Source organism: Pundamilia nyererei, unplaced genomic scaffold (genome assembly GCF_000239375.1).
Source record: "Pundamilia nyererei isolate P.nyererei 1_Seehausen unplaced genomic scaffold, PunNye1.0 scaffold00340, whole genome shotgun sequence".
Classification (NCBI taxonomy): domain Eukaryota; kingdom Metazoa; phylum Chordata; class Actinopteri; order Cichliformes; family Cichlidae; genus Pundamilia; species Pundamilia nyererei.
In genome coordinates this window covers 412,140-424,051 of record NW_005187741.1, presented here as the reverse complement: position 1 = coordinate 424,051, position 11,912 = coordinate 412,140, and the positions used below count along the sequence as shown (strand labels likewise).

Genomic DNA, 11,912 nt, shown 5'->3' with positions numbered 1-11,912 from the left:
TGTGTGTGTGTGTGTGTGTGTGTGTGTGTGTGTGTGAGAGACATAACAGTCATACTAGTCCCTAAGGACCCCAAAGCGCTTTACACATCCAGTCATCCACCCATTCACACACTGGTGATGGCAGCTACGTTGTAGCCACAGCCACCCCGGGGAGGACACTGGCGCCACCGGGCCCTCTGACCACCACCAGTAAGTAACGGGTGGACACAATAAGGGGAACTCCCAACTCTTGAGCCACGATCGCCCCGTATTTGACAAATAGCGTGGAGCAGATGAGAAAACCGAGCAGCAGATTTCTGTTTGCTGCTCCTCTTCAGCGTGTTGGACAGAGCTCCTGGTGGCTGTCCTTGTCCTGCACCCTTGGTGAGATCGGCGTAGCCCGACATGAGCAGCTTCTCCACCTGCTGCACAAATGCGTGGCCCTGCAGCTTACAGCAGGTCACCAGAGCAGGAAAAAGACTCGAGGCCGTCGGCTCTTTGCGTTTGTCCTTTACCTTTCAGCGTGACTGTGCTCTTGCACAAAGCCAAGGTTTTAGTTTTTTGTTGGCTTGTGCAGCGCTCTGACCTCCTGTGGGTGAACTCCAATGCTGCCAGTGTTCCCAGTATAAAAGTTTCTGGGAGAAAGAAAATGCTAGAAGAACAATCTGTTTGATTTTGGAGCCAATCCTGAGGATTTCATCTCACAGAGAATATGAGAGTAAGCATTTGTCTTATTTTCACTGTGCCAGTGGAAACATTTCACTGAAAGTGTTCAAGGTTGAAGTTTTGAAGGAGCACAAAAGATGCTCAAAAATGCAAATGCATGAGTAAATATCCTGATTTCCACTTTTGGGTGGATTTAGCTCTGTACCTTCAGAGCTGCACACTGTTGATAAGTGGAGTGCACCAGTGCATTATCTGCCACAGCAATAGATTAATGTGGGTAAATGCACTTTGGTACATAAATCCCTCTCTGAGTCCAGCTGTGCCTGTGAAACGATGTCATCTGTGGTGATTCTTTATATTTACTTGTGTCTGCGGCGTCGGCTGTGTGTTTGTCAGGCGTGTCGCAGGAAGCATTTCCACGCTGTTAATCAGCAGTGTGACAGCAGACAGATGATGCTGCATCTGCTGAAGTCTAATTATGTATACGCAGACAAACACACACAGTCAGCTTATGTTTGACTTAATCACACACTGACACATGAACTGTGTTCCACTCACACTGCTGTCATTAGCAGCTTTATGAGATACCCTGCAGCAGAAACACTCGAGAGCTGAACTCCAAATCTGCAGCTATTGGCAGATTGTACAGTGATATTAATTTTTCGCTTGCATCAGGCAGACCTATTTCTGGACGTTTTCCCAGGAGTCGCAGTGTTTGTACTCACACTGCAGGCGCAAGGAAGTCAAAATGAAAAAGAGTGAAAATGAGTTGTTCGCTCTTTGTGGCCTAAAAAAGAAAGACACAAAGTCACCAGTACAGCGGCTGCACGAGGCTGCGGTCCTCCCCACACACCAGGAGGCAAAATGATTTGAAGGCTGGGAAAATAGAGGTTAGTTCTTAGATGCTTGCTGCTGGGAGGAATGTAAAGTTTGGTTCAAGAGGAGAACAGCAAAGGTTCCGTCAGCTCTAATGTAAAAGACCCTGAAGCTGTTTTCACACAGAGTATTTCAGGTCAGAGGAAACGTTTCATCTTTGGTTTGTTTCTGTTGTTTTAATCTTTAATATTTCTGCGTTCAGAAACATTAATGATGAGTTCAGAGTCGTGCTGTTTTTCAGGAACGTTTTAGTTCCACAAATTCAAACCTCTGAGTTTCCAAGTGTCAGAGCAAACGCTTTGTTCCTGTATTGTTACTTTTATTGTGAAAAACGGTGCTTAATGTAAGTAACAGTCCATTTTATCTCTAACTTGGATTTTCCTTTGACACGTACACTCTGCATGAATGCAAAATCCCAACTAGTCTGCAGACTTACCTGCAGCTTTATCGGCCACCTCAGCAATGCTCTGTCACGCTCTGCTTCTGATGTGGGCTCTGGATCTAATCTCACCCGCTCGAGACTCTGCTCGAGTCGCTTTGGCTACAGTACCATCAAATTGCACTCAGAAGCTGCTCTCTGCTCCACGTTGTTTGAAATGGCTCCAGAGCAAAGCTGCACTCAGCTGAGGAAGAGGGCAGGAAGTCAGCAGCATTCTCAAACACTTCTGCTGATTTTTAACAAAACTGCATCGGAGTCGAGTCGTCACAGACGACCAGTGTGTTCCCAGTGTGTTCCCAGTGTGTTCCCAGTGTGTTCCCAGTGTGTTGCTGTGGTTAGCCTCTGTGGGCAGCTCAGCTGCCAGCTTTCAGTGTAGCCAGGGCATCTCCACACAGCAGATGGTGTTCTGTGTGCCCTCCATTGTTTATGAATGTAAACACATTACTGATGGTTTTCAGATTGCGTTTTAATAAATGCAGTATTTCCTTCTGTCCTTCTCGTGGTCTGTTTCTCTGCATCCAGTCCAAACCTGCACAAACTCAGCAGTATTACCTGAACTGCAAACGGGAACCAAAGATGTTGTGATCCTACATATTTATGTCGCACATCTGTTGACAGAGATTAAACGCGGTGTACACACGTGTGGCCTTCACCCTCCCAGTGAAACTGGAGGTATCGCCCTCTGAGACACTCAAACTGAACGCTGGCCTCTCTGATTAAAGAAGTGTTGAAAGCTGCTGATATCAAAGTGTGTTTAATGAAGGTCCAGCCTTTCACAGCAGACTGTACCGCCGTGCTCCTCAGATTCATCTGTTATAGGTTCATTGATCAGCTCTAAGATTAAAGGTCTCACTGGCTGGACCTGCTCAAAGCTTTTATTTAGTTTTGGTTAACTTTAGAGATCAATTAGTGCTTTATAATAATTAGGCTTAAGGTCAGGTTTGATCTTTTTTTAAGTGTATCATCTGTCAGGGGAAATTATTGCTGCCAGAGCACAAAATCTGCAATTCATAATGCTGCTGAAGTACACACAGTTTATTATCATTTCTTTCTCTTTTCTCTTTGCATGGACTTCTTTAAAAGTAAAAGTGTAAATACTCACTCTATGAATTACTAATGAAGTGTGACACTCTCGATGAATACAATAAATTGTGAGACACAAGCTCCTGAGATGTTTGCATAATGAAAACTCCAGTGATTGTGTGAAGAGCGAGGCGGCCCTGCGTGCGAGTATAATCAGAACATTATCTGAATAAATCACATCGAATTGAATCTGCAGCTCCACCAGATCCTCTCATTGACATTCAGTGGATATCCCACGCACACACACAGGTATTCATATGTTGTGGGGGCAGCCCCTAACCCTAACCATGAAAAATGAATACCTAACCATAACCATAGCTCTCAAAAATGCCTTCAGACTTGTGGGAACCAGGATTTTGGTCCCCATAAGGGCTGTTGGTCCCCACAAGTATAGCAAACTTCCAATTTGTGGTCCCCACAAATATATAAATACGCGCTCGCACTCTTCGCCTGACGTGCTGCCTTCAGGCCTGAAAGCTGTGAACTGAAAACGTCTCCGCTGCAGCCAGACGGGCCTCTCCAGAGATGTTCCTCCACAGGAAACTTGGGTCCAATTAAACCAGAAGTCGATGTTTGCTGTCTGCACCAGTTTGAGGTCTGAAGTGCACAGTGTAACTGATCAGAATGGGACCCCGAATGAGTGATTCCAGCGATCCCAGTCTGTCTGCACGCGCAGAGAACATGCTCTCGATCGTGAGGTTGACTGAATTTAATCGGGTGAAGTTTGGGATTTTTGCAGACTTGTTCCCAGAAATACTCAACCTCAGTTATTTGTCACAAAGTACAAATGTAAATATTTCCAGAGGAAAAACCTGTAAGTGGAATAATTAATTTCTTTTCTGCACACCACAACAGAGTATAACAGAACTATACGGTTGCAGACCTCATGATCAAACATTCATTCTTGTTTTCTTTGAAGTCTGCCTAAAAGGCCAGTGTGGAGCTGGTGTATTGTAACTCATTTGTTTTTGTTTCAACGTCTAACACACAAAAAAAAGTCTATTTGACTGAAACTGAGCACTGACCTGAGCGGCAGTACTTCTTCCATGCTCGCGTCCACTCCTCTGTGCAGAAGGTGGTCACACGTCACCTCGACTGATTTGGTGATATTCCAGTTTATTCTGACCGAGCTGGCATCAGTCTTTATATCAAAGTACTGCAGACCAGTGCTGGTGGTCGTAGCATTGTTGCATCTTTTTACGGTGTTTTAGTGTTTCTAGCAAAGGCTGCAACATTAAAACATGTAGTTATCCGGTCATGCACACCCTTAATCATAATGCCCTGCTGATGAGTCCATATGGTCAGACGAAACTTGGCAGGTACTCGGGCATCTACGCAGCGCCTCGAGCTCACCATCTGATGATATTCATGCCACTTGGACACAAGTACGTCCCAGCAAACTCACATATGCTGACAGCACAAAAAGCCGTTCAGTTGGTGGGAAACACTGCAGAATTCTCAAATATCTCAGAGTTCAGTTGGTTTTCTGGTCATTTGCTTGAATTTTAATGAGCATCAGTCAGTTCGCTTGATTGGCAGGATCACACATTTACGTCTCAGCCTCTCACCTGTCGTTCCTTTTTAATATTACGCCTCCAAAATAAAGCCAGTAGTGCTTTCCATGCCTGCGAGGGATGGACTGCTGCTGTTGTAGTGGAAGCTGTCAGTGCTGATGTGTGAGAAGCTCTCCTTACACTTCAGAGGCATCCTGTTGTGTTAAAGATGAGTGAAGAGTGACATTTTGTACCTCTTACATTCCTTCACACCCTTCAGCCGAGTTACTTCCTGGATGAATGTTGTTGCTAAGGCCTGGCCTCGCTGACTGGAACGGGATTTTGTTGCTTGGCAACTTTGGCTTATTGAGCTTTCAGTGAGGAAGCAGAAGGCAGCGTCGGATCCTTCGGAGAAGCTTTAATTTGTAGACGCTGGTTTCCTCAGCTGAAGGATTTCTTTTTCTTGCAGTATGAATGTTTTTTCTTTTTCCTCGTGAGAAGTTGTTCAGAGTCAAATACAAAGGCTGGAGGTTTGTGGTAATTGGATGTTAGGTTGAATGAGGAGGGCACAGGGTTTCTTTTATTCTATTTTCTCCTCTTCAGCTAAACCAAGCAGCTACAGGATGTTTCTAAGATCAGGGATGTGGATCCCATCAGCCCAGTTGCTGGCACTGGTTTCCTGCATATTCAAATCAAATATTGATCATCGGTCTTGAACATTTCACTGCCCTCCCAGTTAAAACTGAACATGGAGCAACATTTAAGTTTCCATCCAGTTTACTAAATCAAACTAAAGAAGGTTATCCACAGCTCCCAGTTCTGTTGTTTTCACTCATGTTCGTGTCCATGATCTTTTATTGTTTGTGCTTTCTGATCATGTTCTGTGTATGGCTTTAAAACGAGAAACAGAAAATGAAGGAAATAATCTTCATTTTCTTTCCCTCAGCTGATTGTTTCGTGCTGACAGAAATAAAATATTGTTCTTATTACTTCTCTTCGTCTGCTTGTCTTATGACAGCAGCAGAGAAAACCTGTATCTGTGATACCAGCGATACATTAATGCTGCCTCAGTCTGAGGAGGAGGCTGCGAATCATTGTTTGTGTGAGGCTGCACACATTTAAGCAAATAAACTTATTAAACAATTATTTTTGGGGAAACGAGTCTAACCTGAGGCTTCTTGCCTCACAGTCCCTCAGAGCCGAGGGTGCACAGAGAAAACTGTCTGCTCTAAGAACAGGAGGAAAACTTGGTGAAGCTAGTGTGTGAGGAGCATACAGACGCACAGGCAGAGGTCGGGAAAGTGATGCGTCGCAGTAATCGACCCGCTCCTGTAATTGGACTCTGGCCGAGAGTGCGGTCTGCTCCAGTGGCACACTTCTGTCGAGTTATCTCAGCGTCTCTCGAGGGCGCTCCACACACCAGCCAGTCTGCTGCTCCTCGCACCAATTAAGGTGAGAGGACCAAACCAACACGTGAGATTAGCCAGTCTGTGGATGGACGTCAGAAAGCCGCTCTCGCAGAGTTTCAGTGAATCTGCTGGAAGTTAACTGTGGTTTTTATGCATTATTTTCATATTTGCAGCCCTTTGATACCTGAGTTTGTGGCTGTTAGAGAGCAGCAGAAACAATATCAAGTTTGGGGGGAAAAGAACGTTATTTGGAAACAGGATTTCCTTCTCGTGGCTCGGTGGTTAGCGTTGTTGCCTCCGTTGGTTTTCTCCGAGGACTCCAGCTTTCCTCTCACCGTCCACAGGCATCAGCGTTAGCTTAGTCATTGTGAACGTGCTGTGAGTGGACACCTGTCCCTGTGTTAGTCCTGCAATGCAAGTAAATGACCAGCTGCTGTGGCTGGTGACAGACCCACCCAACTCAGAGTGGGAATCCACTGCGCAGCATACACAGCATGAGCCATAAACACAAAAGTGGCCTCGTCTTGGTGTTTTAACTCGATTTAAATTCCTTTTGGTTTATATTTGCATAAATGAAACGTGGGGTGGTGGTGTGAGCGTTTAATCATTGCACCGCACACTGATGAGCTCCATGATTAAAGTTGAAGTTCTAAAGAAGTGAATCCGTGTCTCTGGCTGCGTCTCCATGCTGCTGCAGACACTTGAAGTCAAACCTCAGCAGTTAATGAGTGAAACTCTGATTTTTCTCTTTGCTTTTTTTTGTTCTCAGATGAAGTGGAGCCCTCGCCGCCGACGGCAGCCCAGATCAGATACGGTGAGAGATTAAAACAAACACACACATACGTGCGCGCGCACACACACACGTGTGTATTTATATGCTGCTTACCCTAACCATAACCCAACTGTGACCCTGACACTAAAACCACATTTTGAGTCTCAAAAATGCTTCAAATTTGTGAGGACCGGCTTGTGTGTCCTCACAAGTGACTGTCATCGGTCACCGGGACATTAAAAATGCATGCACAGAATCACCAATCAGACAGATTTTAATGGACGTAACCGATTAAGTCTGCCTGTCCTGTGAGGGGAGGAGTGTAGAGTGGCTGCTTTCCCGACTGAGCCGAAGGACACGGCTAACGACATGTCTTTAGCTAATAAGCAGACCTTCTTTATCGTCTGTCCAACTCAAACTGGGACTGAAATTCACAAAATCATGTTTACCGAGGTCACGAATCAAGCGAGCCAGAGGAGTCGCCTCCTGCTGGTGATTAGAAGGAGTGCAGGTTTAAGACACTTTGCCCTGGACTGTCTTTGAATGCTTCCCACATATAATGTCTCAAATAGAAATATGAAGGTAAAATCAATAATTAGCTTTATTAACTATTCTGCTGTTACAGTGGAAGCTGCTCTTATCAAAGATGATCAGTTAGTCTTCTTTAAAAGAAGCAGCCTTAAAAAGCAGATATTCACAAAGCCTTGAACTGAAGGGCGTCACCGAGGCCAGGTTTAAGATGCATAAGGACTTTTTTGTCTGAGTGATGCAAAGATAATCTTACAGAGCCAGTTAATATAAATATGCAGGTGGAAATGAGCAGAACGGGTCTCCTGTAAACAAACCGTTATCACAGATACAGGGAAGCTGTTCACTGTGCAAATTATTCCAAGTTACATTCAGATAAATCTGTTCTGTGCTTTCCACGTTTTTCATTTTCCTTCTGTTAATTTGCAGTTTTACTCCACAACGCCATCCCCTTTGTTGGATTTGGCTTTCTGGATAATGCCATCATGATTGCAGCAGTAAGTATTTGAATCTCATTTTGCAGGAATTAGTCGCCTGTAAAGAAAAAAGAGTCTTATCTCTGCATTAAGGCTGTAATTTCCTTCTCTCTGCTCTTCCCGATGTGCTAACTCTGAGTCGGGATGAGCGTTTCACCTCTTTCTCTTTCATTCTCCAGGGAACTCAAATCGAACTTTCCATCGGAGTCACTCTGGGGATCTCCACCATGGCTGGTAAGAGCTGAGCGGCGATGAGTCGCGTAAACTTGAAATGACTTCATGATCTTGTTGGCCTTCTTGAGCTCATTTCTAATGAATATTTTAATTGATTAATGTAGAAAGTTTTGATTGGATAACCAAGCAAAGCAACTTTCTGCTCCCATTTCTCATGTGTGAGATGATTCGTTTCTCCGCTTTACAGCAAATATGTGTTAATATATGTACATATGAATCCTCACATCCCTGATTTATGAAACTCCACTGAGGAGCGTTCCCACTCGAATAGCCGGTAGAAGCTGCGAAGCTTTGATGGATGAGGAGGAGAGGAGGGTGTGGCCACATCAAAACCTTCCCGATCAGAGTTGAGTTTTCTCTGTTTTCAGCCTCATGCAGTGAAAATCTGTCGATCTCAGCGAATCTTTTTATTTCGTTCAGGGTCGTTCAGTGTGCACGTCAGCCTGGCCGTAGGGTCTCGCAGTACAGGGTGATACTTTAAAACTACAAATATCTAACTCCAGTAATTATCTTTATAGTAGTCTGAAACAGTAGATCGTAATCTTAATGTTCGCAGCGCCATAAAAAGAGGAAAAAGGAGGAGAGGAAGAAGCTCGTTAGCTGCTCCCAGCGTGGCTGTAAAAACGCCGCTGAAGCAACAGATAAGACTGAGAAACTGTTTCTGCTGGGAACGTCTCTCAGCACATGATGCTGGTGCTTATCTCAGGTTATGGGAAATGAACTTTTAGCACTCGTAATAAAAAACAACTAAAGCCAAAGATGCTGAGAAACGTTTTTTTGTTTACCAGATAAAGTGAGATTTGAGATTGAATGTCAGGACAACATGTGGACTACAGAGTGGATCTTATATGTCAAAATATCACCACGAATTTAAGGCTGGTGTCCTGAAACTTTTCCATGTGCCTGCCTGCTGACATGAGTCAAATGGCTGCATTGCCACCTCAGCATGCAGTCAAGTCTTGCTAGTGACCTACTAATTGCAGCACGGACACTTGAAAGTTTCAGGACACCGGCCCTGGAGGACTGGAGTTTGAGAGGCCTGGTGCAGAGTTTACAGAACTCCTTCCATTTCCTAAGTGAACACCTAAGTGAAAGTTACAGGATGCGCAGCTTCTTCCTGGTGATATCTAGCAAAGTTCAGGGCTTCAGTGAAGGAAAACAACTTGCATTTAGTCTGAAATGGGCAGCAGGCCACCCCCCTGTGCCACTGGCATTAAAGCAATAACAGAGCAGCCCAGCAGGAAAGTCATAAGTTGATGTAGTTCTAAACGAGGAGATAAAAGAAGCACAATCCTTCCAGAAAATCATCCTGTCACCAGGTTAGAGTCCCACATAAAATCCTCCCAGGTGTGATTGCTTTCACAGCACCTGCAGTGTTGGCTTCTCCATCAGGCTTCACCTGGAAGACGTTTTTATTGCTTGCGCAGCTCCTGCGCCGCCACCAGCGCTTACACTCGATTCTACAGAATTGTTGCCGCTTATTGCGACAGATCCCGCCGTCACCCCGTCTCCTGTTGCGGTTCTCAGTTTGGGTTTTTATTGCTCTGCGAAACCATAAAGGCACCCGAGCTCGCCTTCTCCCCCCTCTTCCCCGCGCGATTATTCAGTTTCCATGGATACCTGGCTCCATTTTCCTCTGCAAAGTGCAAATCGGAGGCTGAAGACGAGCTGTAGATCAATAGCTCTGCTGTGACGTCTCCATCCATCCAGGCTCTGACGCGTCCGCGTCATCGCTGTCCACCCTGCAGGGTTTATGTTAGATTTTGGGCGCTGGCACCTTTGACTCCCGTGTCTTCTCCCAGCTCTGGGTGAAACAAGGCCAGCTAGTTTCACCGTCTCACCTCCTCTTGGCCATCAAGGAGCTTCCCTTTGAGGGGAAGGTGTCCATCTGGACTTTCAGCTCCTGCAGGAACGTTCGTGCACGTTCGGCTTCAAGCTTCGTCTCTTTTTAATCCTCCAGATTCCCTGAAGGCAAAACAAACACGCTTTATAGTTTCAATGAACAAATGCATTTTCCTCCACGCTGCAGTCCACAGCGTTAATTATTCAGAGCTGTGGTGTACTGTCAGTGAGCTGGAGTTGTTGCAAAGCCGATTTTGCTGACAGTGAAACCATGAAAGCAGAAGACAAAGAAGCTGACGGGAGTCTTGGTCCTTTTCCAAAGGTGCTCTTTGATCCTCGAAAACGTTCACATCTTCTCGCTCCTGCTGGTTCTCCTGTTTCTGCTTTGATGTGTTGTTTGGACACTCGCTCTGCTTTTTCATCATTAGTGAGTATGCAGAGATGTATGTGGGCCACTTGGCACTGCACACTTGTAGGTATATGCACTTATCTGTTCAGGGCGTGATGTGTGGGTGGGTTTCTAAAGGCTTCCTTAAAAAGGAGCTTGTTGTCGAGGGAAGCGTGCGTCCTCAGCATCAGGTAAATGTTTGTGCTGTTAGATTTGAACTTTAATCAGCTGTCAGTTTCCTGCAGGAGAAACAGATGCCTGAATATTTCCTGCAGCTCCTCTTGGGGGATGCTGTAGCGCTCCCGGACCAGATGGGATGTAAAATCTCTGCATCGAGACTTTTCCCCGGAGTCTTTCTCAGGTGGAAGCGTCTGTAAAAGAGTTAAAAGGACACATCCGGGAAGATCTTCTTCACACTCCATCTCCCCCACACGCCGTGGGTGTAATTAGGATGTTTGGAGAAGCAAGCAGTGCGTTAGGATTTATGTAACATGCATTAAGTACAGAAAAAGGAGGACGATGTCACAGATGGTGATCACGGTACTTTTTAATCTGTTATTTGGATGCTTTAGCTGTTTTTAAATGTGGCTCAGATTCATCTTTACGATTAAATACGTGCGGGAGCTTACTTTAAATTAAATGATTAATGGGGAAATTAGGACATTTTATCATGATAAAAGTTTAATCAAAAAAAGTCCGAGTATTAATCGAGAGTTTCATTATTGTGCAAAAATGCACTTTGTTCCAAAAGTCATTGAAAAAAGAAAACAGGCTGCTGAGTGTGGGAAACATCAGGCTGTTTACAGAAGATAAACAATCTCCTGCGTACTCACTGCGCTGCTTCCAAGCACCGGGCATCCGGTGTGAAATGTTGGTCAGATCAAACATGTGGATCAAAGTAATGAAGTTGATGAGCCGTGCGATGAAGATATGGGAAAAAGCTGTTGAAGAGAGGCGGCTGTCAGCGAGCAGCGGTGTGGCTTCATGCTGAGATGTGAAGTTTGAGGGTGAGGCTGGAGGAGTACAGAGAAGGAGCTTCACTGTGACGATGGTACTGTGTGAGGAGGTCAGAGTGGCGGAGACGTATGTGAGGGTGGTGCAGGACAGGTATGAGGACAAAGAGACTGTGGTGAGGTTTAACGTAGTGATGGACAGGCTGATGGATGAGGTCAGGCAGGAGTCTCTGTGGACTGTGTGCAGGTAACACTGATCTGTAGTGGTGAGGGATGCTGATGCTGGAGCTGCCAGGCAGGAGGAGAGGAAGACCTCACAGGAGCGTTTAGGCATTAGGAGAGAGAGCAGCCAATAGGAAAAGGAGAAACCGTCTCAGCAGACGTCCAGTTAATGCACTGCTGCTAAATCAGACCCAGTGTTTTATCAGCAGCACTGACATCATCAGTGAGAACGCCACTGCACCGGAACACATGAGTGATGGTTTCAGATGTACATGATTCATGACTCCTTATTCCATTCATCGTTTTCCATTTCCTGCATCTCTGATCGTCTTTGATATAAGAAATTACACTTTGCTTATTTCTCTGGTTTTTGAGCTGAATAAAGAATTTCAAAGTGTTTTAACGCCGTGAAAAGCAGAAGCAGAGTCTCAGCCTGACTTCTTGTCACGCTTCCTGATGCGACTAAGACGAGTGCGACCTCGACTCACTTCCCTGTCGATGCACCTTTGGGTCCAGAAAAGATCAGATGAAGCTTTCACTGAATTGGGAAGT

At 45.3% G+C, this 11,912-nt stretch overlaps 1 protein-coding gene across 2 annotated transcripts in view; it reads left to right on the top strand.

Moving 5' to 3' along the window:
• tmem65 (transmembrane protein 65) overlaps positions 1–11,912 on the top strand; it is a 37,276-nt gene that overhangs the window by 17,045 nt on the left and 8,319 nt on the right. For both annotated transcript variants that reach the window (XM_005752039.1, XM_005752040.2), the window contains exons 2-4: positions 6,715–6,759; positions 7,675–7,742; positions 7,901–7,955. In XM_005752039.1, the coding sequence (XP_005752096.1) occupies positions 6,715–6,759; positions 7,675–7,742; positions 7,901–7,955 (168 nt within the window). The remainder of the gene's footprint in view (positions 1–6,714; positions 6,760–7,674; positions 7,743–7,900; positions 7,956–11,912) is intronic.